The 27,311-nt window shown below is 38.6% G+C and overlaps 1 protein-coding gene across 1 annotated transcript; it reads left to right on the plus strand.

Moving 5' to 3' along the window:
- The first annotated feature begins 1,876 nt into the window (after positions 1-1,876).
- On the plus strand, positions 1,877-27,125 carry CLIC2 (chloride intracellular channel 2). The gene is made up of 6 exons (XM_068962429.1): positions 1,877-2,147; positions 15,991-16,100; positions 16,226-16,351; positions 25,041-25,147; positions 25,833-26,014; positions 26,615-27,125. The coding sequence occupies exons 1-6, from the start codon at positions 2,091-2,093 to the stop codon at positions 26,774-26,776; spliced, it is 744 nt and encodes a 247-aa protein (XP_068818530.1). The 5' UTR covers positions 1,877-2,090; the 3' UTR covers positions 26,777-27,125.
- The last annotated feature ends 186 nt before the right edge of the window (positions 27,126-27,311 follow it).

Here is a 27,311-nt window from a genome sequence, read left to right on the forward strand (position 1 = left end):
TGTGATTCCATTTATATGAAATGTCCAAGGTAGGTAAATCCATAGAGACAAGAAGTAGACTAGTGATTGCTAAGAGGGTTGGGGTGGTAATGGGGACTAAGTGCACATGGGCAAGAGAGAGATGCTATTGAGGTGATAGAAATAGCTAACGTTGGATGCAGTGATGGTTGCACCACTTGATAAATTTACTAAAAATCCTTGAAGGTACAAGTAAAAGGAGTCAAATTTATGGTGTGTAAATTATATCTCAATACAAAATTTTAAAAACACTTTGGGAAGGAGAGAAAAACAGAAAGTTCATGTGTTTGATTATTCATTAGGGGTCATACATGCCTCATTGAGCTGCTGTATGTTGTTGATGTTGCTGCTATTGCTGTGGTTATGGTAGGAGCGGAGATTTTTTCCCCTGAGGACTGAGGGTCAAGCAAAGACTTGGGTCCTTTAATACAGTTTTGTAATTAACAGAAAAAGAAAGAGTGTTGCTGGGTTGAAATTCTAAGTAACAGGGGAGGAAAGAGAAGTGAGTGGGTTTACAAAAAATATTCAGGACGCAGAAGTGGCAAGATTTTGCACTGATCAGATATTAGGAACGAGGAAGAGTGAGGATGCCTCAGACTTAGCATGCTTCAAGTTGAATTCCTATCGTCCTCTCAAACTTACTGTCCTTCTGTGCTGCTCATCTCAGAGTGGATCAGCGTCCTGGCCCAGAGGAAGTATTCATTGATGGTCTTCGGAGTGGCAGTGTGAATGAACAGAGGAAAAATATGGCCAAAGCCTCCACGGGGTCCTGCCAAACAGCCAGTCCTACACTCACCCACGAGGTCAGCTCAGCAGATGTCTAGCAGAAGTTCCCTCTCACCCTGTTGATCACTTAGGAAATCATCATCCCCCATCCTAAAGGACACTCGCATTCATACCCAGCAGCCACTCCTTGTTTAAACCCTGTGGGCATAGACTAGATTTTGCCCAAAGCCATAAATTGTCCAGCAAATTATTTACATGTGGGCAACGGCAGGTGCATGTACAGCCCATATGAGCACAGGGGACATGTGGTGTTGTAGAGAGAGGGTCGCAATGGTGCCCAGCTTGTGGATCCGTGTTCACTTTGGCTCCAAGCAGAAAGAGACTCTTCCCATCAGAAGGGATGTATTCACCCAGGGCCTGCGTCCACCCCACCCCACCTCATCCTGGCAGGCAGAAAACACAGCTGCCAGAAACACTGCAGAGAATGAGTGATCAGTTAGGATATTTTACTGCTGTTTCCAGGGTTGACAAGCAGAAATATAGAGCTGCTTGTGGTTCCTCATAAAACCAGGAAGTGATCCCTTCTAGTCCACCATTCCCAGAAACAGAGAATGAGTCCACTATTCCCAGAAACAGAGAAACATGCAAAAGACGCCCCCAGACTCAACCTTTCCATTGAACATTCCCCGATTATAGAAGAGAAGTGAAATTTGCAACCCAGAGGGGAAATCTGGCTGTGTCAGCAGTAGAATTGAGGTTGGAGACTTTTGATGAAGTATACTTCTTTTCAAACCAAAGGCAGTGTCATTAGATAAACATCCTTTTCAATGTTAAAACCTGAATGATTTCTGGACCTTTTCCTGGAAGAGCTTTTTGCTGCTGTCAGGTTACAGAACAGCATAAGGGGCCATTTTCTGGGCATGAAGCCCAGGATTCAAAGGGAAGCTCTAGAGAACATCTGGCCTGCTTGATATATTGAAAATGCTTGTGTATTTGTGTGTATGTGTTTCTCTATGCTGACTCATAGCATTGAAGCGTCTCTGGAAACACCCCCACCCTTCTAGCCAGCCAGTTTATACACACCCAGTTGGCTCCTCCTTGATTCAAATGTTAGGTCAAGAGGAAGAAGGAAAACAAATTCAAGAGCCGCTCTCAAGCATCTAGAATTTTCTGCACCCCTCCTCTTGAAGAGAGACTAGCCCAGTTCTGACTATTAGAAGCTGGATTTCCCTCTTAAAGCACAACCTGCATTTAAGCCTTTGGATAAAATTGGAAGAAACCAATCTGTGAGTACTGTGGACTGTGCAGAAGGCAGAGGGCTGACAACTGCCACTAAAAACAGACAGATGGCAGGCCCAAGGCCCAGCAGTGAAGCAGACCCTGAAATTGAGCTTTTTGTGAAGGTAAGTTTCTAGCTCTAATGACAGCGTATAGAATGTATTTTTTCTTGACACTGGACCTCAGCTCCTTTTTAAAAAGTCAACATTTCAGCTAGAGATAGGAAATAAATTTGCAATTATGTACCTACTCTAAGTCCTTGAAGAATGCTTGGGTGTTTGGCTGCTCTTAGATAACAATAGAAAAGCATCCCATCTGAAGAAAGCAAGAAGATATGGTGGAAAGACAACTAGACTGGTTAGTAGTCAGAACAACTAAATTGTATTCTCAGCGACTTCCTTTGTAACTGTGGACCTCTTTGCTTCTCTATCTATACAATGAAGGAGCCTGACAAAATGATCCTTAATTCTTTCCAGGTCTCACAATCTATGTTTTATTGGATAGATTTTGGAAGGCCTGAATGTGAGGAGAGGGCCAAAAATGGCCCGATAGCCTCATTCCCACCCATGATCCAAATAGAGCTTTCTAAAATTCTCCTACAATGGATGAACATCACAGCAGTGTCACATGAACACCATAGGAGGGGAAAGCCAGGAGTGTTTGTGAGCCTGTTATGTGAGCAGCAGGCATTTTGCCTTGGTTTTTTTTAAACATCTTAACTTTTAGGAAAAGCCCTTTGGAAAACCCCTAAAGCAGAAGAAAGGAACATGTGTTTCTAAATTAGCTCATCAAGAAAAAGAAACAATTTGTATGGGTTATTCCAAGTAGAAACTACATAGTTTCCTAAATCCTTGCCTATATTAACTATTTTCTGTATATTTTCATTTACTATTGGAAGTATTCAGGATGGTGATAATAATAATAACAAATTCATATTATGCTTGACCCTTTTCTAAACACTTTACATATATTATCTCCTTTAGTTTAGAAGGATAGTTTAATAAAAGTAAAGTAGTATTATATGTAGTATTGGTAGTAATATTGTTCTCATGATTTCTAGATAAGTAAGCTAAGGAAATAAAGGTTAAGTAATTTGCCTCTAAAACTACATCTCTTGATGGCCTACAAAGACATAAATGAGGTGTGCTTACCAAATATTAAACACCTGTTAGCCAAAGTAATACTTTTATACCCTGGTGACTCAGACAGTAAAGAATCTGTCTGCAATGCAGGAGACATAAGACTCACATTAGATTCCTGGTTCAGGAAGATACCTTGGAGGAGGGAATGGCAACCCACTCCAGTCTTCTTGCCTGGAGAATTCCACGGACAGAGGAGCCTGGTGGGCTAAGGTCCATGGGGTCGCAAAGTCAGACATGACTTGAGGGACTAACACATCTACTTTCACTTTTTTTTAACATATATACACCAAATACGTAGTTAATCTGCCTTTTCAAAATTATGGGGGAGAGAGAGACTCTTGAATTCCTACACAGAAAAAGAATCCAAGTAAGTGTTTTCTGGACTGTGGGGCATAAGAGCCACTTCTACCTCTTGTTATTGCTGTTTAGTCACTCAGTTGTGTCCAACTCTTTTCAACCCCATGGAATGTAGCCTGCCAGTCTCCTCTGTCCATGGGATTTCCCAGACTAGAGGCTAGAGTACTGGAATGGATTGCTGTTTCTTTCTCCATCTCCTACCTCTAGATTCCAGCAAATCTAAGTAAGCCTTAACTTCCTAACTGGCTTTTTATACCTACCAATTTCAAACCAGAGGTAATAAGTCTCTTCATAGGGTAACTAGTTTCTTTTGTCTAAACTTGTTTATTCAATCCAACCAAATTCCTCTAACCCATTGCTGGCAATGATCTGTGTGTTTATCTTCATAGACTTCCTATGATTTGTGTGGTTATCTAGACAGTAGAAGTTAGGAAATCACACATTGGAGGAGCAAATGTTAAATTAAACAATAACTTTCAGGTTAAAAACTAATAATTTACTGAGTACTTACTATATGGCAGGGCCTGTGCTAAGTGGTTTATTATTAACCCTATTTTATGGGTACAGAAACTAAAGAAAAGAATAGCTAGGTGGTTTTGCCTAAGGTTACATAGCTAATAAATGGCTGGGTTAAAATTCCAGTCCTTTTAAATAGCTGTTTTGTGTGTGCATATTCAGTGGCTAAGTCATGTCCAACTCTTTGCAACCCCATGGACTGTAGCCTACTGGAGTGGGTTGCCATTTCCTTCTGTAGGGGATCTTCCAGACCCAGAGATCAAACACATGTCTCTTGCATCTCATGCAATTGCAGGCAGATTCTTTACCACTGCACCACCTGGGAAATTAAAATAGCTGTGCATAATCGTAATTATTTTCACTTGGGCACACTTTTTAGTAAAATTTCTCAGAATTTCATTAGATGAAATCCTCTAGATGTAAGCTTATCTAATGATGTTGACACAAGTCACAGATTTTCTGAAAGAACCTTGACTATCATCTGGTCTGGGTTTTTGTTTTGCTTTGCTTTATGAGTGGCACCAGTGGTAAAGAATCTGCCTGTAATGCAGGAGACATTAGAGAGGTGGGTTCAGTCCCTGGGTTGGGAAGATCCCCTGGAGAAGGGAATGGCAACCCACTCCAGTATTCTGGCCTGGAGAATCCCGTGGACAGAGGAGCCTAGCAGGCTACAGTCCATAGGGTCGCAGAGTTGGACATGACTGAGTGACTTAGCATGCACACAGGCAAGACTGATTCCAAAGATCTCTAGAAGTTCTGCAAAAGATACTATGAGGGAGAATAGGGATTGAGAGAAGTGAAAATGTTAATGACAAAGCTTAAAAAGCAACTGTATCTCATTTATACTGTGGTGTCTTTCCAAAGATTAAATAACTCTGCAATTTCCCCAGCTACCTCTAGAGAACCTATCACAATTTCCCAATAGCACTGATGGGATCCCTAAAAGAAAGTAAGTTTTTTCCTATCACAATTAAGAATTCATATCACACACACCCCTATGTTCCATGTAGCTAGTGAAAACATTGCCTTTCAGCTCTGAATGACTTGGGCAATATTTATATCTGGGAACTAAGAAAAGATTTTCTAAAAGAACACATTTTATTTTCTCTAGATGCAGAGGTTGTCTTATTTGTTTGCTGTTCACTGATAAATGGAGTTTTTGTGTTCTCTACTCTACTGGTCTAATGGAGAAGGAAATGGCAACCCATTACAGTATTCTTGCCTAGAGAATTCCATGAATAGAGGGGCCTGGTGGGCTGCTGTCCATGGGGTCACACAGAGTCGGACACGACTGAAGTGACTTAGTAGCAGCAGCAGCAGCATCTACCAGTCTAAAATTAAGTTTTCACAGATTTGTAGATAACATTATGTGTGCTGTGCTTAGTCATTCAGTCATTTCTGACTCTTTGCAACCACATGGACTGTAGCCCTCCAGGCTCTTCTGTTCATAGGGATTCTCCAGGCAAGAATACTGGAGTGGGTTACCATGCCCTCCTTTAGGAGATCTTTCCAAGCCAGAGATCAAACCCAGGTCTCCCGCATTGCAGACAGATTCTTTACAATCTGAACTACCAGCAAAGCCCAAGACTACTGGAGTGGGTAGCCTAGCCCTTCTCCAGGGGATCTTTCCAACCCAGGAACTGAACCAAGGTCTCCTGCATTGCAGGCAGATTCTTTACCATCTGAGCCACGAGGAAAGCCCATAACATTATAGACTTTAACATTTGGGCCAAAATCCTGAATAAAATATTTTTGTCTTTATTGATAAATGTGAGATCAAAAACGATACTGTTCTCTAACCAGACTGCTTTCAAATTAGAACTATCATAAAAACGATCATAAAGACTTTGTTGTTGTTGTTCAGTTGCTCAGTCATGTCTGACTCTTTGCAACCCCATAGACTGCAGCACACCAAGCTTCCCTGTTCTTCACCATCTCCTGGAGTTTGCTCAAACTCATGTCCATTGAGTCGGTGATGCCATTCAACCATCTCATCCTCTGTCATCCCTTTTACCTCATGCTTCAACCTTTACCAGCACCAGAGTCTTTTCTAATGAGTCAGCTCTTGGCATCAGGTGGCCAAAGTTTTGGAGCTTCAGTTTCAGCATTAGTCCTTCCAATGAAAATTCAGGGTTGATTTCATTCAGGTTTGACTGGTTCAATCTCCTTACTATCCAAGTGACTCTCAAGAGCCTTCTCCAACACCATAGCTTGAAAGCATCAATTCTTCGGTACTCAGCCTTCTTTAGGGTCCAACTCTCACATCCATACATGACTACAGGAAAAACCACATATTTGACTCTACAAACATTTGTCAGCAAAGTAATGTCTCTGCTTTTTAATATGTTGCCTAGGTTTGTCATAGCTTTTCTTCAAGGAGCAAGCATTTTAATTTCATGGCTTCAGTCACTGTCTGCAGTGATTTTGGAGCCCAAGAAAATAAAATCTTTCACTGTTTCCATTGTTTCCCCATCTATTTGCCATGAAATGATGGGACTGTATGCCATGATCTTAGTTTTTGGACTGTTGAGTTTTAAGCAAGCTTTTCCCCTCTCTTCTTTCACCTTCATCAAGATGCTCTTTACTTCCTCTTCACTTTCTGCCAAGAGTAGTGTCATTTCTTATCTGAGGTTATTGATAATTCTCCCAAAAACATTGATTCCAGCTTGTGATTCATCCAGCCTGGCATTTCACATGATGTACTCTGTGTAGAAAAAGTGAAAAAGTTGGCTTAAAGCTCAACATTCAGAAAACGAAGATCATGGCATCCAGTCCCATCACTTCATGGGAAATAGATGGGGAAACAGTGGAAACAGTGTCAGACTTTATTTTGGGGGGCTCCAAAATCACTACAGATGGTGACTGCAGCCATGAAGTTAAAAGACGCTTACTCCTTGGAAGAAAAGTTATGACCAACCTAGATAGCATATTCAAAAGCAGAGATATTACTTTGCCAACTAAGGTCCGTCTAGTCAAGGCTATGGTTTTTCCTGTGGTCATGTATGGATGTGAGAGTTGGACTGTGAAGAAGGCTGAGTGCCGAAGAATTGATGCCTTTGAACTGTGGTGTTGGAGAAGACTCTTGAGAGTCCCTTGGACTGCAAAGAGATCCAACCAGTCCATTCTGAAGGAGATCAGCCCTGGGATTTCTTTGGAAGGAATGATGTTAAAGCTGAAACTCCAGTACTTTGGCCACCTCATGAGAAGAGTTGACTCATTGGAAAAGACTCTGATGCTGGGAGGGATTAGGGGCAGGAGGAGAAGGGGACGACAGAGGATGAGATGGCTGGATGGCATCACTGACTTGATGGATGTGAGTCTGAGTGAACTCCGGGAGTTGGTGATGGACAGGGAGGCCTGGCGTGCTGCAATTCATGGGGTCGCAAAGAGTCAGACACGACTGAGCGACTGAACTGAACTGAACTCTGTGTAGAAGTTAAATAAGCAGGGTGACAATATACAACCTTGGCATACTCCTTTCCGAATTTTGAACCAGTCTATTGTTCCATGTCCAGTTCTTCTTGACCTGCATACAGGTTTCTTAGGAGGCAGGTAAGGTGGTCTGGTATTTCCATCTCTTTAAGAATTTTCCACAGTCTCTCGTCATCCACACAGTCAAAGGCTTTAGCATAGTCAATGAAGCAGAAGTAGATGTTTTTTCGGGGATTTTCTTGCTTTTTCTATGATTCAAAGGATATTGGCTGATCTCTGGTTCCTCTGCCTTTTCTGATTAACAACAAATCCAATAAAACTATTAATTAGGAGAAAGCAGGATTTAAGGAGTGTGAGTTCTGCAGTAGATAGTAATGGATTTGCTACATGAGAAGAGTATATGTGTTCAACTCTTGTCTAGGAGAGAGTACTTGAGCAAGTCAGCTTCTCTGAGCCTCTTTCCGTATCTGTAAAACAAGAGTAATGATAGAAGCTCCCTCACAGAACCATCTTCACTGTAAGGATTAAATCAAATAAATATGTAAGATACAGTAGTTTTTAACATAGTAAACACTCAATAAATGTCAGATGTTGCAGTTGTTGTTATTTTTTACACTTAGAAACTTGGATGACAAACGCAAAGATAAAATATTCTTCTGGTGAATGACCACATCCTGTCTTTGCCAGCTGGAAGTAGGTAATTTATCAGTCAGGCTTCGCAATTTGTGTGTGTATGTGCTCACTCACTTAGTTATGCCCAACTCTTTGTGACCCCATGGAATGCAGCCCACCAGGTTCCTCTGTCCATAGGATTCTCCAGGCAAGAATACTCGAGTGAGTTGCCATGCCCTCCTCCAGTGGATCTTCTGGATGCAGGGATAAAACCTGGGTCTCTTGTGTCTCTTGCATTGACAAGTGGGTTCTTTACCACTAGTGCCACCTGGAAAGCCCAACATTTTGTGTAATGGCACTTTATTTTTTATTTAATTTTTATTTTATATTGGAATATAGTTGATTTAATTTCAGGTGTACAGCAAAGTGAATCAGTTATACATACACACATATTCATTTTTTCAGATTCTTTTCCCATTTAGGTTGTTTATATAATTTTGACCAGAGTTTCCTGTGCTATACAGTAGGTCCTTACTGGTTATCCATTTTAATTTTTTTATTATAATTGGAAGCGAATTACTTAACAATATTGTGGTGGTTTTTGACATACATTGACATGAATCAGCCACAGGTGTACATGTGTCTCCCCCTCCCAAACTCCCCTCCCACCTCCCTCCCCATTGTATCCCTTAGGGTTGTCCCAGTGCATTGGTTTTGAGTGCCCTGTTTCATCAAACTTGGACTGGTCATCTATTTTACATATGGTATATACATGATTCAATGCTATTCTCTCAAATCATCCCACCCTGGCCTTCTGGTGGTGATTTAGTCACTAAGTTGTGTCCAACTCTTGTGACCCCATGGACAGAGGAGCCTGGCAGACTACAGTCCATGGGATTCTCCAGGCAGGAATACTGGAGTAGCCATTTCCTTCTCCAGGGGATCTTTCCAACCCAGGAATCAAACCTGGGTCTCCTGCACTATAGGTGGATTCTTTACCAACTGACCTATAAGGGAAGCCCTCGCCATCTCCCTCAGAGTCCAAAAGTCTGTTCTATACATCTGTGTCTCTTTTGCTGTCTAGCATATAGGGTCATCATTGCCATCTTTCTAAATTCTGTATATATGCATTAATATACTGTATTGGTATTTTTCTTTCTGACATACCTTACTCTGTATAATAGGCTCCAGTTTCATCCCACCTCATTAGAACTGATTCAAATGCTTTTTCACAGCTGAGTAATATTCCATTGTGTATATGTACCACAGCTTTCTTATCCATTCATCTGATGATGGGCATCTAGGTTGCTTCCATGTCCTGGCTATTGTAAACAGTCCTGCAATGAACATCGAGGTACACGTGTCTCTTTCAATTCTGGTTTCCTCGGTGTGTATGCCCAGTAGTGGGATTGCTGGGTCATAAGGCAATTCTATTTCTAGTTTTTTAAGGAAACTCCACACTGTTCTCCATAGTGGCTGTACTAGTTTACATTCCCACCAACAGTGTAAGAGGGATCCCTTTTCTCCACACCCTCTCCAGCATTTATTGTTTGTAGACTTTTTGAAAGCAGACATTCTGACCGGTGTGAGATGGTACCTCATTGTGGTTTTGATTTGCATTTCTCTGATAATGAGTGATGCTGAGCATCTTTCACGTGTTTGTTAGCCATCTGTATCTCTTCTTAGGAGAATGTCTGTTTAGTTCTTTGGCCCATTTTCTGATTGGGTCATTTATTTTTCTGGAATTGAGCTGCAGGGGCTGTTTGCATATTTTTGAGATTAGTTCTTTGTCAGTTGCTTCATTTGCTATTATTTTCTCCCATTCTGAGGGCTGTTTTTTCACCTTGCTTATAGTTTCCTTTGTTGTGCAGAAGCTTTTAAGTTTAATTAGGCCTGGTTTGTTTAATTTTGCTTTTATTTCCAATATTCTGGGAGGTGGGTCATAGAGGATCCTGCTGTGATTTATGTTGGAGAGTCTTTTGCCTATGTTCTCCTCTAGGAGTTGTATAGTTTCTGGTATGACATTTAGATCTTTAATCCATTTTGAGTTTATTTTTGTGTATGATGTTAGAAAGTGTTCTAGCTTCATTTTTTTTCAAGTGGTTGACCAGTTTTCCCAGCACCACTTGTTAAAGAGATTGTCTTTTCTCCATTGTATATTCTTGCCTCCTTTGTCAAAGATAAGGTGTCCATAGGTGCATGGATTTATCTCTGGGCTTTCTATTTTGTTCCATTGATCTATATTTCTGTCTTTGTGCCAGTACCATACTGTCTTGATGACTGTAGCTTTGTAGTATAGTCTGAAGTCAGGCAGGTTGATTCCGCCAGTTCCATTCTTCTTTCTCAAAATTGCTTTGGCTTTTTGAGGTTTTTTTGTATTTCCATACAAATTGTGAAATTATTTCTTCTAGTTCTGTGAAAAATACTGTTGGTAGTTTGATAGGGATTGCATTGAATCTATAGATTGCTTTGGATAGCATATTCATTTTCACTATATTGATTTTTCCAATCCATGAACATTGTATATTTCTCTATTTATTTGTGTTCTCTTTGATTTCTTTCATCAGCGTTTTATAGTGTTCTATATATGGGTCTTTTGTTTCTTTAGGTAGATTTATTCCTAAATATTTTATTCTTTTTGTCAAAATGGTAAGTGGGATTATTTCTTTAATTTCTGTTTTCTCATTGTTAGTGTATAGGAATGCAAGGGATTTCTGCGTATTAGTTTTATATCCTTCAACTTTACTATATTCATTGATTAGCTCTAATAATGTTCTGGTGGTTATCTTTAGGGTTTTCTTTGTTTGTTTTTGTTGTTTTATTTTGGCATTGGTGGTGGGGGAAGGGGAGGGTAGTTTGTAAATGAATTAAATTTGGCCAGAGTGTAGATTACAGTAGATTGAAATTTTTTATCCCATTTTTTATCCCTTTCCACATCCACTTCCTTGTCACGACCTAATCTGGAGCATAGTGTTCTTTCCTATGCCTTGATTTTGACCTTAGGCATATGACTTGCATTGTCCAATTGCTTGCAGAGAGTAGTGACAGTATGCCTATTCTGGACCTTGACCTGAAGTGGAATTTTTTTACAATTATTTATTTATTTATTACTTTACAATATTGTATTGGTTTTGCCATACTTTAACATGAATATGCCACAGGTGTATATGTGTTCCCAATCCTGAACCCCCCTCCCACCTCCTTCCCCATACCATCCCTCTGGGTCATCCCAGTGCACCAGCCCCAAGCATCCTATGTAGAGGATCATGTCATTTGCAAACAGTGAGAGTTTTACTTCTTCTTTTCCAATCTGGATTCCTTTTATTTCTTTTTTCTTCTTTGATTGCTGTTGCTAAAACTTCCAAAACTATGTTGAATAGTAGTGGTGAGAGTGGGCACCATTGTCTTGTTCCTGACTTTAGGGGAAATGCTTTCAAATTTTCACCATTGAGGATAATGTTTGCTGTGGGTTTGTCCTATATGGTTTTTATTATGTTGAGATATGTTCCTTCTATGCCTGTTTTCTAGGGGGTTCTATCATAAATGGGTGTTGAATCTTGTCAAAGGCTTTCTCTGCATCTATTGAGATAATCATATGGTTTTTATTTTTCAATTTGTTAATGTGGTTTATTACATTAATTGATTTGTGAATATTGAAGAATCCTTGCATCCCTGAGTTAAAGCCCACTTGGTCATGTTGTATGATCTTTTTAACATGTTGTTGGATTCTGTTTGCTAGAATTTTGTTGAGGACTTTTGCATCTATGTTCATCAGTGATATTGGCTTGTAGTTTGCTTTTTTGTGGCATCTTTGTCTGGTTTTGGTATTAGGGTGAAGGTGGCTACATAGAATGAGTCTGAAAGTTTATCTTCCTCTGGAATTTTCTGGAAGAGTTTGAGTAGAATAGGTGTTAGCTCTTCTCTAAATTTTTGGTAGAATTCGCCTGTGAAGCCATCTGCTCCTGGGCTTTTGTTTGCTGGAAGATTTTTGATTACAGTTTCAATTTCTCTGCTTATGATAAGTCTATTAAGATTTTCTATTTCTTCCTGGTTCAGTTTTGGAAGATTATACTTTTCTAAGAATTTGTCCATTTCTTCCAAGTTGTCCATCTTATTGTCATATAGTTGCTGATAGTAGTCTCTTATGATCCTTTGTATTTCTGTGTTGTCTGTTGTGATTTATGTATTTTCATTTTTAATTTTGTTGATTTGATTCTCATGCCTTTTTTTCTAGATGAGTCTGGCTAATGATTTGTCTACGTTATTTATCTTCTTGAAGAACCAGCTTTTAGTTTTGTTGATTTTTGTTATAGTCTCTTTGTTTCTTTTTTACTTATTTTTCCCCTAATTTTTATGATTTCTTTCCTTCTACTAACCCTGGGCTTCTCATATCTTCTTTTCCTAGTTGCTTTAGGTGTAAAGTTAGGTTATTTATTTGATTTTTCTCTTCTTTCTTGAGGTAAGTTTGACCATCCCCTTAGCACTCCTTTTACTGAATCCCATAGGTTTGGGGTTCTCATGTTTTCATTTTCATTTGTCTCTATGCATATTTTGATTTCCTTTTTGATTTCTTCTGTGATTTGTTGGTTATTCAGAAGTGTGTTGTTTAGCCTCCATATGTTTGTATTTTGAATAGTTTTTTCCCTGTAGTTGACATCTAATCTTACCATTGCAATCAGAAAAGATTCTTGAAATTATTTCAATTTTTTTTGAATTTACCAAGGCTAGATTTATGGCCCAGGATGTGATCTATACTGGAGAATGTTCCATGTGCACTTGAGAAAAAGGTGAAATTCATTGTTTGGGGTGAAATGTCCTATAGATATCAATTAGGTCTAACTGTTTGATTGTATCATTTAAAGTTTGGGTTATCCATTTGAAATATAGCGGTGTGTCAATGTCCATCCCAATTTCCCAATTTATCCCTCCTCCCACCTTCCCCCTTGGTAACCATAAGTTTATTTTCTAAGTCTGAGTCTGTTTCTGTTTGGTAAGTTCATTTCCATCATATTTAGATTCCACATATAAGTAATATCATATGATTTTTGGCTTACTTCACTCAGTATGACAATCTCTAGGTCCATACGTGTTCCTGCAAATGGCATTATTTCATTCCTTTTTATGGCTGAGTAATATTCTGTTGTGTATATATACCACATCTTCTTTATCCATTCATCTGTCAATGCACATTTAGGTTGGTTCCATGTACTGGCTATTGTAAACAGTGCTGCAATGAACATTGAAGTGCATGTACCTTTTCAGATTATAGTCTTTTCTGAATATATGCTAAGGTCTGGGATTGCTGGGTCATATGGTAGTTCTATTTTTAGTTTTTTCAGGAACTTCCATACTGTTCTCCATAGTGAATGCACCAACTTACATTCCCACCAACAATATAGGAGGGTTCCCTTTTCTTCATATCCTCTCCAGCATTTATTGTTTGTAGATTGTTTGGTGATGGCCTTTCTGGGCAGTGTGAGGTAATACCTTGTTGTAGTTTTGATTTGCATTTCTCTAATAATGAGAGATGTTGAACATCTTTTCATGTGATTATAAGCCACCTGTATGTCTTCTTTAGACAAATGTCTATTTAGATATTATGCCCACTTTTTGATTGGGCTGTTTGGTTTTTTCATACTGAGCTGTTTGGGCTATTTGTATATTTTGGAGATTAATCCCTTGTCAGTTGCTTCATTTGCAAGTATTTCCTCCCATTCTATGGGTTGTGTTTTTCTCTGGTTTATGGTTTCTTCTGCTGTGCAAAAGTTTTTATATGTAATTATGTCCCATTTGTTTATTTTTGCTTTTATTTTCATTACTCTAGGAGGTGGATCCAAAAAGATCTTGCTCCTATTTATGTCATAAAGTGTTTTGCTTAAATTTTCCTCTGAGAGATTTATAGTATCTGGTCTTACATTTAGGTCTTTAATCCATTTCTAGTTTATTTTTGTTTATGGTTTTAGAGAATATTTTAATTTCATTATTTTGCACATAGCTGTCCAGTTTTCACAGCACCACTTATTGAAAACAGACTGTCTTCTTCTCTATTGTATATTCATACATTTTGTGTAATGGCACTTTAAATCAGCATTATTATAAACAACAGAAAAAGTTTCAGTTTTCCTGTAAAATCGTACTGCATTTCCCCCACACCTCAGTGTTCTGCCTTTCCTTTAACCAAAAGCAACCCGCCCTTCCTGCTGTAACTATTATCAGACTTTATTGTTCTTCCTGCCTCCCACCCATAATCAAGATTCCATTCACTAACCTCAGTTATGATTGGATCTTTAGTCTAACTTCTGTTACAAAAGAAGTTCAGACTGCCAAGACTAGTTATCTCTTCCCATATCTCTTCACTCTCGGACGCCACAAAGAGCAACAATGAACGCTATTTCCTCTGTTGCAGTCACTGCCAAGAAAAAGAAAACTTACCAAAATATAAGAATTATGTCCAAGATCAAGGTGGCAGAATGGTCAGTTTCTGGTGAGAATGCTTTTCCTGGTTTATGATAGATAAATGGCTTCTTTGCTTCAAACTTGTATGCATGGTTGTAGGGGAAAGTGAAGAAAGAGCAATGCAGGTGAAGGAGCTCTCTGATCCCTTCTTATATGGCCATTAATCCCATCATAAGGGTTCGACTTTAATGACTTCATATAATAATAATTTGCATCTGCTAATCCCAAACTCCCACTCCATCCCTCCCTCGCCACCTCCCTTGGCAACCACAGTCTGTTCTCTACTTCTGTAAGCCTGTTTCTGTTTTACAGATAAGTTCATTTGTGTCATATTTTAGTTTCCACATATGAGTGATATCTATATTTGTCTTTGTCTGGCTTACCTCACTTAGGATGATAATCTCTAGGTCCATTCTTTTGCTGCAAATGGTGTTGTTTTCTTCTTTTTCGTGGTTGAGTAGTATTCCATTGTATATACACACTATATCTTCTTAATCCATTCATCTGTCAATGTACATTTAAGTTGACTCCATATCTTGGCAATCATAAATAGAGCTGCAATGAACATACAGGTGCATGTATCTATTTGTAAAATAATAAAAAATAATAAAGCTGGAATCCCAATACAATCCTTATGTGAAAATAAATTCTAAATATTAATAGATGAAACAAATGTTAAAAGGAAACCATAAAGGTACTAGAAAAAACACGAGAGGACATCTTTATAGTAAAACAAAATAAGAAAATATTTTTTCTTTGCAATTTTGATGTCTATAACAGCTGCATAAGCATATCAGAAAAAACAGATTTTACAAAGGAAAACAGTATAAGATTTTATTTAAAATTTTAATTTTACATGAGACTTCAAAAAATTATGTGTAACGTGTATCAAAAAGAGTTAGTCTCTTTAGTAGACAAATAATTTTTCCAAACTAATAAGGAAAAAGTCATAATCTTAATAAAAAATATAAAATTGTCATGAACAAACAGTTAACAGAATAAGGAAATCAAACATCCAATGAAAATATGGAACACATCTTTCAAGAAAGAAATTTGGCAGGATTATCAAAATGGAAAATGCAAATAATGTTTAGTCAGCATTCTGATTTTAAAGATGAATTCTAAATATATAATCTTAGAAATGGAACAAGTTGTATGCTTGGAAACATTTGTTACTGAAGTATTTAGAGTAACAAAATGTTGGAATATCTGAAATGGTTATATAAATTTTGGTAACATATAAAATTTATCACTATTATATACTCATCACACTTGTAATTTTTACATACAATAAAATTATTTGCTTCATTAGCACTCTCTACCCACAGATTGTAGAATCCTTGAGATTAAGAACTTCCAACTCTGTCTCTAACAACTTGCTCATTTCACAGTAAGCATTTGATAAATATTTGTTGAGCAAATGAATGAAAGAAGCCTTTCTTTATCTTAATAGGCTGGAAGTGATGGAGAGAGTATTGGAAATTGTCCCTTTAGTCAACGCCTTTTTATGATCCTCTGGCTTAAAGGAGTTAAATTCAATGTGACTACTGTTGACATGACCAGGTAAGAGAAATCAGGACATGTTTTATTCTGGGGGTTAAAATCAGTAGACACCGATACAATCTTGGTGTTTGCATAATATGTACTTTATCTAGAAGCCTAACTCTGCTTATTTTCAATAATCATAGAAAGCCCGAAGAGCTGAAGGACTTAGCCCCAGGCACCAATCCTCCCTTCCTGGTATATAACAAGGAGTTGAAAACAGACTTCATTAAAATTGAGGAGTTTCTAGAGCAGACACTGGCTCCTCCAAGGTACAGCATTTTTACAGGATATTATTGTTCTTAAGATGATCTATTTTATTGGCTTATTTATTGCAGATTGAGGATTTTTCTAGACATTTCTTTTTAAGTTTTGCTCTTTCTAGAAAAGTTTGCAAAGATCCCCCTGATCACTCCATATATGATTAGAAAACTTTTGTTTTGTTGTTGTTATTCAGTTGCTAAGTCGTGTCTGACACTTTGCAACCTGATGGACTGCAGCACACCAGGCTCCCCTGTCCTTCACTGTCTCCCAGAGTTTGCTCAGATTTATGTCCATCGAGTCAGTGATGTTATTTAACCCATCCTTTGCCACCCTTTTCTCCAATTTTGCCTTAAGTCTTTCCCAGAATCGGGGTCTTTTCCAGTGAGTTGTTTATATTTTTCCTGGCAATTTTGATTCCAGCTTATGATTCACCCAGCCCAGCATTTCACATGATGTACTCTGCCTATAATTTAAATAAGCAGGGTGAAAATATACAGACTTGTCAAACATTTTGCCCAGTTTTAAACCAGTCAGTTGTTCCATGTTCAGTTCTAACTGTTGCTTCTTGACTCACATACAGGTTTCTCAGGAGGCAGGTAAGGTGGTCTGGTATTCCCACCTATTGAAGAATTTTCCACAGTTTGTTGTGACTCACACAGTCAAAGGCTTTAGTGTAGTCAATGAAGCAGAAGTAGATGTTTTTCTGGAATTCCCCTGGTTTTCCAGTGCTATATGGGATGCTGGCAATTTGATCTCTGGTTCTCTGCCTTTTCTAAAACCAGCTTGAACATCTGGAAGTTCATGGTTCACGTACTGTTGAAGCCTGGCTTGGAGAATTTTGAGCTTTACTTTGCTAGCTTGTGAGATGAGTGCAATTATGAGGTAGTTTGAGCATTCTTTGGCATTGCCCTTCTTTGGGATTGGAATGAAAACTGACCTTTACCAGTCCTGTGGCCACTGCTGAGTTTTCCAAATTTGCTGGCATATTGCGTGCAGCACTTTCACAGCATCATCTTTTATGATTTGAAATAGCTCAACTGGAATTCCACCACCTCCACTAGCTTTGTTTGTAGTAATGCTTCCTAAGGCCCACTTGACTTCACATTCCAAGATGTCTGGTTCTAGATGAGTGACCACACCATCGTGGTTATCTGGGTCATTAAGACCTTTTTTGTATAGTTCCTCTGTGTATTCTTCCCACCTTTTCTTAATCTCTTCTGCTTCTGTTAGGTCCATACAGTTTCTGTCCTTTATTATGCCCATTTTTGCATGAAATGTTCCCTTGGTATCTCTAACTTTCTTGAAGAGATCTCTAGTCTTTCCCTTTCTGTTGTTTTCCTCTATTTGCAGTGTTCATTTAACAAGGCCTTGTTATCTTTCCTTGCCATTGTCTGGAACTCTGCATTCAGTTGGGTATATGTTTCCCTTTCTCCCTTGCTTTTTGCCTCTCTTCTTTTCGCAGCTATTTGTAAGTGTTCCTCACCCAACCACTTTACCTTCTTGCATTTCTTTTTCTTTGCAGTGGTTTCGGTCACCACCTCCTGTACAAAGTTATGAACTTCCATCCATAGTTCTATAGGCACTCTATCAGATCTAATTCCTTGAATCTATTCATAACCTCCACTGTATAACCATAACGGATCTGACTTAGGTCATACCTGAACGGCCTATTTCAGACCTCTATTTTGTTCTTTGTAGAAAAGTTTGCAAAGATTCACCCTGATCACTCCATATATGATTAGAAAACTTTTACATATATTAAAACTCTATGAGATGCAAGTAGAGTGTTAGAAATTAAATTTAATTTTAGCCACATTGTCTTATCCATAATGAGGTTTGGGGACACTTATACTGGTAGAAATAAGACTTATTTTATTGTAGAGCCCTCAGAAGATCTACAATTTTGAAATAGCCTTTAATTCAGTCTGATCTCTTAGTTCTGCAGGGGAGAAATGGCACCCCAATCCAGTACTCCTGCCTGGAAAATCCCATGGACGGAGGGGCCTGGTGGGCTGCAGTTCATGGGGTCGCTAAGAGTTGGACACAACTGAGTAACTTCACTTTCACATTTCACTTTCATGCATTGGAGAAGGCAATGGCAACCCACTCCAGTGTTCTTGCCTGGAGAATCCCAGGGACGGTGGAGCCTGGTGGGCTGCCATCTATGGGGTCACACAGAGTCGGATACAACTGAAGTGATTTAGCAGCAGCATGCATAAACTTCCCCTTCTGACTTCAAAGACACAAAGACTGTCAATATGATATTTCAAATTATTTCTAAAATGCATAACTTACTTAAATTAAAAAAGTAAATTCTCTGTAGTCTAGAAATAGAGAAGAAACCATTGGAGGGTGGGAGTGAGGGTATGGGATAATAGCACTGTAAAGTCCATGAGGACTGATGAAGACTAGCTCATTATATCACTGATGGCATGAAGGGAGAGCATACCTAACACAAGAAAACCAGGAAACAGGTATCTCTCAATTAGCCAGAGGCCATAACTGCACTGTCTACACTTGAATGACAGCTCTACATCTCTGCCCACCCAGGATAGTGTCTGTATAGTGTCTGTAATAAGGCTGCTGTATTCATTTTTTATTGTTGTTCAACAAACTCAGTGTCTTAAAATATCACTCATTTATTATCTCACAGTTTTCATCAGTCAAAAGTCTGGCTGTAAGCTTAAAACTGCTCTAAAAAATAAAGTCTCAATGTTTATGTATACATTATAAATAAAAGGGTCTATCAATACAAAATTCTTCATACCTAAGAAACTAGGGATACTATTTCAGATTCTTTTCTGTGTTCCTATACTATGTCTCTTTCATCCATTAGTGATGGCTTCCTGTATTTTAGCACTTGTTCCAAGTTTGTCCTACAAGTATTGAGTCTTATTTTGTTATTTTCTCCTCATCCATCTTCCTCTACTACTGAATCCCCTCAAACCACCTGCTCCCCAACCTTTTCTTTACCCCAAAGGTAACTAATGAAAAATAATCTATGATGTATGTTTCTATACCCTTCTTATGCTCATATAAACACAATAATAGTAAGCATAATTTATGCATCTTGCTTATCTGACTTCAGAAAACATTTTTAATATACATCAACTCCGCTAGTGTAGATTTATGCTTACTATAATTGTGCTGCAAGTTGCCAAATGATTCCTCTACAGATGGACTTTCCCTTTCCTTCCAGTTTTTTTTATCACTACAAACTGCTATAAATAACATCCTTGCTCATGTGTCCTTACGTACTTGTGTTTTTATTCCTGTGGAATAGATTCACAGGAACAAAATTCAAATGGTATGTATCTTTTAAAAATTTTGTACTGCTTTATCCATAAGGATACACTTTTTCTACATATCTTTAATACTATGCATTATCATTCTTTTAACATCTGTGGCACCCAGATGGGTTTAGTGATAGCTCACTGATACTTCAGTTTGCATTTCCTCTAACTTGTGATCTCGAGTAAACTTCTGGTTCCCAATGTATAATAGCTTGGGTCCCCACTGATGTCTTTCCAGAAGATCTAAGCTCTCTCTGAGAGATCCTTCAGGAGCCACTGCCCACATGCCCAGTGGAAGGCTCCTCCAAGTCTTTTTTAAAGGCAAAATGTTGGCTTTTAGTGAATATGGATGGTGGGTACATGGGCATTTCTTTTTTATATGCTATTCTCTGTATCTTTTGTTAAACTTCAAAACTTCAGAATTAGCAATGAATTTTCATGCCTCCATACAATAGAATACCATGCAGTCATTGAAAAATGTGTCTTAAAAATATTGAAGTATAGTTGTCATATAACATTGTGTAAGTTTAAGGTACACAACATGTTGATTTGATACATTTACATATTACAGTATGTTTGCCCACCTAGTATTAGCTAATACCTCTATTCCATCACATAATTATCATTTATTTTTAGTGGTAATAATGGTTAAGATCTACTGTATTAGCAGCTTTGAAGTTTATAATACAGTATTATTGACTATAATCAGTAGGCGGTGGATTCGATTTCCTGAACTTATTTATATACTAGTTGCAAGTTTTTACTTTTAAATAACATCTTCCCGATTTTTCCATTCCCCATCCTCTCTCTTGTGACCACCATTCTACTCTCTATTTTTATGAATTTGGCTTTTTAAGGTTCCATATGTAAGTGATATCATATAGTATTTGTCTTTCTCTGTCCGACTTACCATAATGTTCACAAGATCCATTCATGTGGGCACAAATGGCAGGATTTCCTCCTTTTTCATGGCTAATATTCATTGTGTGTGTGTGTGTGTGTGTGTGTGTGAATAGAACCACATTTCTTCATTCATCCACTGATGGACACTCAGGTTGTCTTAAGTGTCTTGTGTTATTTGATGAAATTTTGTAGAGTTCTGTTTTTATTTTGGTTCTATACCTTCCATATTAAATTATTTCTAAATATTTTATATATTTGTCACTTTTGTAAGTGGAATATGTTACTAATATCCATTTTGTTATGGCTATTTCTTTAATGTTTGATTTGTATTTAGCCACCTTATCAAAATATCTCATTAATTCTAGCAATTATTTTGGCTAGAAAAGGCAATCTTGTCTTGCCTTTTATAGGTATATAGTTATATTGTTACTTCTCTTCCAATAATTATACTGATTGCTTTATGTTGTTGTTTTTCTCCACTTGCTAAAACCTCAGAAAATGTCAACTATAATAGCAATCATAGGCATTTCTGTCCTGATGCCTAAACTTTATGTACAAAATGTAGTCACCTCCAGAATGGTGTTTTTCCTTGTCTCACAAGTTAGTACATTCAGCACAATATTGAAGAACCATAGTTATCATGATTAACTTCATCCTTTACTGATTTTAAAGGGAATAGTTGTAACATTTCACCATTTAAAATGATACTTGCTGAAAGTTGTTGATGGATACATTTGATCAAGTTAAAGAAATTAATTGATTCATGTAATCATTTAACAAATATTTACTGAATACTTATTATGTGTCAGGTACTATTCTAGGCACTTGGGACACATCAGTGAATAAAATGGGCAAAATCTCTCTGCCCTAGTAAAACTTACATTTTAGTTAGGGAAGACAGCAAATAAGCAAGAGAAAAAGCAAACTATAAACTATTTTAGATGATGATAAATATGAAGAAAAAGTAAAGCAAGGGAGGGAAGTAGTGGGTATTTGGGACAAGGAAGAGGTTGCAACATCAGATAAGGTGGCCAGTGAAAGGCCTCACTTAGGAGGAGATATCAGATTAAAAGACCTGAAAGAAAAGGGAAGCAGGCCATGTGCATATACGAGGGAAAACTCTTTATGTAAAAGGAGATCAAGTGAACATGACCTGCAGTGGGACCTTGTCAGGCCTATTTGAAGAAAAGCAAGGTGGTCAATGGGAATAAGGCAGAGAGTGGGAAGAGACGAGAGCAGAGAGGTAAGGTGGGATTAGATCACACCACTGTGAAGACTTGGGCTCTGGTAGCAGGTGCAAAATATTCTGAGAGTGTGAGGGACAAGCATGGGACAGGGAGGATACAGGAAGTTCCCTACATACAAATGAGTTCTGTTCTGAGAGCATGTTCATAAGTCCAATTTGTTTGTAAGTCCAGTGAAGTTTTCCTGGTGGTGGTGATTTAGTCATTAAGTCGTGTCCGACTCTTGCGATCCCAAGGACTGTAGCCTACCAGGCTCCTCTGTCTATGGGATTCTCCAGGTGAGAATACTGCAGTGGGTTGCCATTTCCTTCTCCAGAGGATCTTCCCCACCCAGGAATCCAACCCAGGTCTCCTGCATTGCAGGCAGATTCTTTACCAACTGAGCTATGTACCCAATAACCTAGAAAATCCCATGGTCAGAGGAGCCTGGCGGGCTACAGTCCACAGGTCACAGAGTCGGACACCACTGAGCACGCACCACCCCCGCAATGACACAATCAGCTATATAGTACTGTATTGTAATAGGTTTTTAATACTTATCACATAAATAATATATAAAACATAAACAAGCACACACAAAAAAAAAACAAAGGAAACACTTTTAATCTACAGCACAGCACCTTGAAAAGTGCTGTAGTGCAGTACAACAGCTGGCATCCAGGAGCTGGCATCCAGTGAACAGGCAAGAAGGGTTACTGACTAGAGGAGGGAGACAAGGTGGGAGAGAGTAGAGCTGAAAGGTCTCAAGAGCAATAAGAGACAGAGGGTGTGCTGCAATGTCACTCATGCCTGCATTGATGGCACAGTGTCTGGCTCCTTGCTGGACTCAATTCCATCCACCCTCTTGAAGAAACAGTCCAGTGATGTCAGGGTAGTTACTCTATTTCTTGCCATAGATGACACAGTAGCAGTGGATTGCATTCTGAACACCTGCTGAAACATTCATTTACCATTCTAGGTTCAGGTCCTGGGGTTCAAAAGCTAACAGTTGCTCCTCAAATTAAGAAAATCCCCTTGCCATTTGCTGTGTTGTAAACCTCACCCATTCTTCACTTACTTATTCCTCTGGCCTCTCTGTCCTTTCTCTGGCCCTCCAATTCCATCAGGTCTTCATTAGTGAGCTTGTGTTGCACAGCAAGGAGTTCAACGAAGTCATCCTCCTGCAGACCTAGCTCATATCTTTGAAAGTTTGGAAACTTGAAGGTTCGTATATTGGGGAATTACTGTAATCAAAAATGGTTGCAGTAATATAGGCTTGGGACCAGGCAAGAAGCAGTGGACATGGCAAGTTGTGGACAGATTATAGATACATTTTGAAAGGTAGGCTGGCTGGACTTGCTAATGGATAAAATGCAGGGATGGAGAGAAAGAGGAATCAAGGAAGATGGTTAAACGTTGGACCCAACCGTTTCTAGTTGCTAGTGCAGGGTTTTCTGAATAGGAATTGATTTATTGATTGGACACTTTCCAGGCATCTGTTAATGATCATACAGCTTTTGTTCATTTGTTAATGTGGTGAATTACATTATTTTATTGTATTATGCTAAGTTAACTTTGTATTACTAAGAGGAAGACATCTTCGCTTCTTTTCCCCACCCTCTCCTCTACACTTTTATGTGTTTTGTTACTTGAAGCCATGTTTTTTTGTACTACTTATCTTCTGCCAAACAGGTTTTTAGGATCAAGTATGGGGGGTTTGGCTTTATTGACTATGCCAAAGCCTTTGACTGTGTGGATCACAATAAACTGTGGAAAATTCTGAAAGAGATGGGAATACCAGACCGCCTGACCTGCCTCTTGAGAAATCTGTATGCAGGTCGGGAAGCAACAGTTAGAACTGGACATGGAACAAAAGACTGGTTCCAAATAGGAAAAGGAGTACGTCAAGGCTGTATATTGTCACCCTGCTTGTTTAACTTATATGCAGAGTACATCATGAGAAACGCTGGACTGGAAGAAGCACAAGCTGGAATCAAGATTGCCGGGAGAAATATCAATAACCTCAGATATGCAGATGACACCACCCTTATGGCAGAAAGTGAAGAGGAACTCAAAAGCCTCTTGATGAAAGTGAAAGAGGAGAGTGAAAAAGTTGGCTTAAAGCCCAACATTCAGAAAATGAAGATCATGGCATCCGGTCCCATCAATTCATGGGAAATAGATGGGGAAACAGTGAAAACAGTGTCTCAGACTTTATTTTTGGGGGCTCCAAAATCACTGCAGATGGTGACTGCAGCCATGAAATTAAAAGATGCTTACTCCTTGGAAGAAAAGTTATGACCAACCTAGATAGCATATTCAAAAGCAGAGACATTACTTTGCTGACTAAGGTCCGTCTAGTCAAGGCTATGGTTTTTCCTGTGGTCATGTATGGATGTGAGAGTTGGACTGTGAAGAAGGCTGAGTGCTGAAGAATTGATGCTTTTGAACTGTGGTGTTGGAGAAGACTCTTAAGAGTCCCTTGGACTGCAAGGAGATCCAACCAGTCCATTCTAAAGGAGATCAGCCCTAGGATTTCTTTGGAAGGAATGATGCTAAAGCTGAAAGTCCAGTACTTTGGCCACCTCATGCGAAGAGTTGACTCATTGGAAAAGACTCTGATGCTGGGAGGGATTGGGGGCAGGAGGAGAAGGGGATGACAGAGGATGAGATGGCTGGATGGCATCACTGACTCGATGAATGTGAGTCTGAGTGATGGACAGGGAGGCCTGGCGTGCTGCGATTCATGGGGTCGCAAAGAGTTGGACCACGACTGAGCGACTGAACTGAACTGAACTGATGGGAGGTTTCCCTCATAGCTCAGGTGATAAAGAATTTCCCTGAAATGCAGGAGACCTGGGTTCAATTCCTGGGTCAGGAAGATCCCTTGGAGAAGGAAATGGAAATCCACTCCAGTATTCCTGCCTGGAAAAAATCCCATGGACAGAGGAGCCTGGTGGGCTACAGTCCATGGGGTCACAAGAGTTGGACATGACTTAGTGACTAAACCACCACCATGGGGACCCAACAGTCATTTGAAACATTGTTTTCACAGATAAAGGAAATTTAAATTCCAATAGCTGGTTTCTGGGTGAATTTTAACCACTAAAGTATTCTTAGACTGGGAAAAAAACACATTTTCAATGAAAGGTTTCTCAGGACCTTCAGTTTCCAGCACAATGTTCCAAGACTTCTATTCTCAGTAGAGTGCAAGCTAGGAGACCTGGTGCATGCCTTGTTATATGTGAATGTTATATGCAGTGATATTTCTTTTTAAGGTATCCTCACTTGAGTCCCAGGAACAAGGAGTCCTTTGATGTGGGCTGCAATCTCTTTGCCAAGTTTTCTGCATACATCAAGAATACACAAAAGGAGGCAAATAAGAGTAAGACACCTTTATTTAAATCTTTTTGTTTTTCTCACATGCTCACAATCACATTCTGACTCAACTAAAATAGGATTTTCCTGAATATATAATATATATTGGGAAATACCCTTCATCTCATTCTCTTTTCTCTCTTCTGAAATTCCCTTGAATGAAGTTTTATTGGATTTAGAACATAATATTCAATATAGTAATCACCAACTTAGCTCAACTAGAACATTGGCATGCCAGATATGAACTAACTGCAGGATTGTATTTCTTAACCCTCCAACTCTCCAAGTTGTGTGTACCTTTAAGGTTTCTTAAACCATAGCAGCTACCATTTCCCACAAACACTCTAGAACAGATTTACCATTCTCTGAATCAGGAGAGCTATGAGTCTCTTTTCCCACTTTCTGACTCTCCTTTAGTGATAATATGCATCACCTTTCTTTCTTTGACTCTCCTCCCAATGTACTTCCTCAAGAAAAATCCAAAAATATTTCCATTTGCCATTTGATTAAACATCTGCCTCTGTCTTATCAGTGTGTAGTTGAGCACTTTGGTTAAATATATAGATTTTGAAGAGTCAGTGTAAGCAATATGAAAAGACAGAGATATCTAAATGTGTGAAAAGCATATTGAGAATGTATTCAGTCATGAAGACAACAAATGTATACCTAACCATATGATTTCATTGCCTCAGCCTTTGAAAAATCTCTGCTTAAAGAATTTAAGCGTCTGGATGACTACTTGAACACTCCACTTCTGGATGAAATTGATCCAGACAGTGCTGAGGAATGCACAGTCTCCAGAAGATTGTTCTTGGATGGCGATCAACTGACCCTGGCTGACTGTAGTTTGTTACCCAAACTGCACATTATTAAAGTAAGTCTTTACAGGGTGGGCTGAATGATTGAGAAGGGTCTGGGGAGTCACCAGCAGGAAGCACAGTGACCATTCAGTGTGAGGTTTTTATATTATTGATTTGTCATCATTGTTATGCGTAGTGTATGTCTCCTTTTCTCCTCAGAGGAAAAGTCCATAATGATCTCCACTGGGAAGCATAAACACTTCTTGCTTCTTTCTTCCTAAATCAGGTGTTTTCTACTGTCTTGTCTATAAAACAAAGGTACCCATTGCACAGAATTGTTGAGAAGTAAGACGCTGTTGGAACCCTAAACAAACTCTTAGTCCAGTGAAGAGATACAAGTTCTTTATCTATGCTTCCTTCTTCTAAATATATTTATAATTAAATATAGCATAAATATAAAAATAATTACAAGCATGAAGTTTTGTTTACATACGTAGAAAAAAACATTAAAATAGTAAATCCAAGATTCTTTAAGTTTATTTTGTACTTTTTGTGTAGAAAACATGTCCTCAATGATCTGGACCTTTGAGATATATTTTTACACAGTTGGCATGTTATTGATGCCCCTCACTACCAACTGCTTTTCCTCTTTTTTTTTTTTCCCAAAACCCTAGGTTGCTGCAAAGAAATACCGTGACTTTGACATTCCAGTAGAATTCTCAGGAGTCTGGCGCTATCTCCACAATGCCTATGCCCGTGAAGAATTTACCCACACATGTCCAGAAGACAAAGAAATTGAAAATACCTATGCAAGTGTGGCTAAACAGAAGAGTTAGGACAGCCCTTTCAGTAGAAAAATCTCTCTTTTCACTTGCTATCATATTAGAAAGTCTTTTAGAAATAAGAATATGGAAAATGCTGTTTCCTCCATTCAACTTTCTTATGAAGCAGAATACTGTATTTTCTGTACCTAGTTAATCCAAACTATCTGCTTACTGTGTATTTTACAGGTCTTCAAATTTCATTTTTTAATTGCCATGGCATGACCACTGCAATTTTAAATTATATGAAAAGTGTCAATATCTTTTACCACTTGATTGAAATTCTAGAAGGTATCATGTGTGCAAGCTCAACCGATGGCTAAAGTTACAAATGACATATAGTCATGGTTTCAAACTGTCCCTTAGAGACATTTCCACCTAAATCATTAAAACAATTTTACTAAGACATCTGACTGACCAAAAGGTCTTCTTGCTATTTATTAAAGGGTAAAGTAAACCATTCTTAGAGAATAATCATACATCTTTCTACAGAATTTTAAACTGTTCCATTATTAAATGTACTCAGATGTCCACCTTAAAATGCAATCAA

Source organism: Capricornis sumatraensis, chromosome X, assembly GCF_032405125.1.
Source record: "Capricornis sumatraensis isolate serow.1 chromosome X, serow.2, whole genome shotgun sequence".
Lineage (NCBI taxonomy): Eukaryota > Metazoa > Chordata > Mammalia > Artiodactyla > Bovidae > Capricornis > Capricornis sumatraensis.

Excerpts from the sequence above, each read along its gene's own strand:
- CLIC2 (XM_068962429.1), top strand. The coding sequence starts at position 2,091 with ATGGCAGGCCCAAGGCCCAGCAGTGAAGCAGACCCTGAAATTGAGCTT. Across the intron at positions 16,101-16,225 it reads ACTACTGTTGACATGACCAG|AAAGCCCGAAGAGCTGAAGG; the intron begins GTAAGAGAAATC and ends CAATAATCATAG. Across the intron at positions 25,148-25,832 it reads ACAAAAGGAGGCAAATAAGA|CCTTTGAAAAATCTCTGCTT; the intron begins GTAAGACACCTT and ends TCATTGCCTCAG.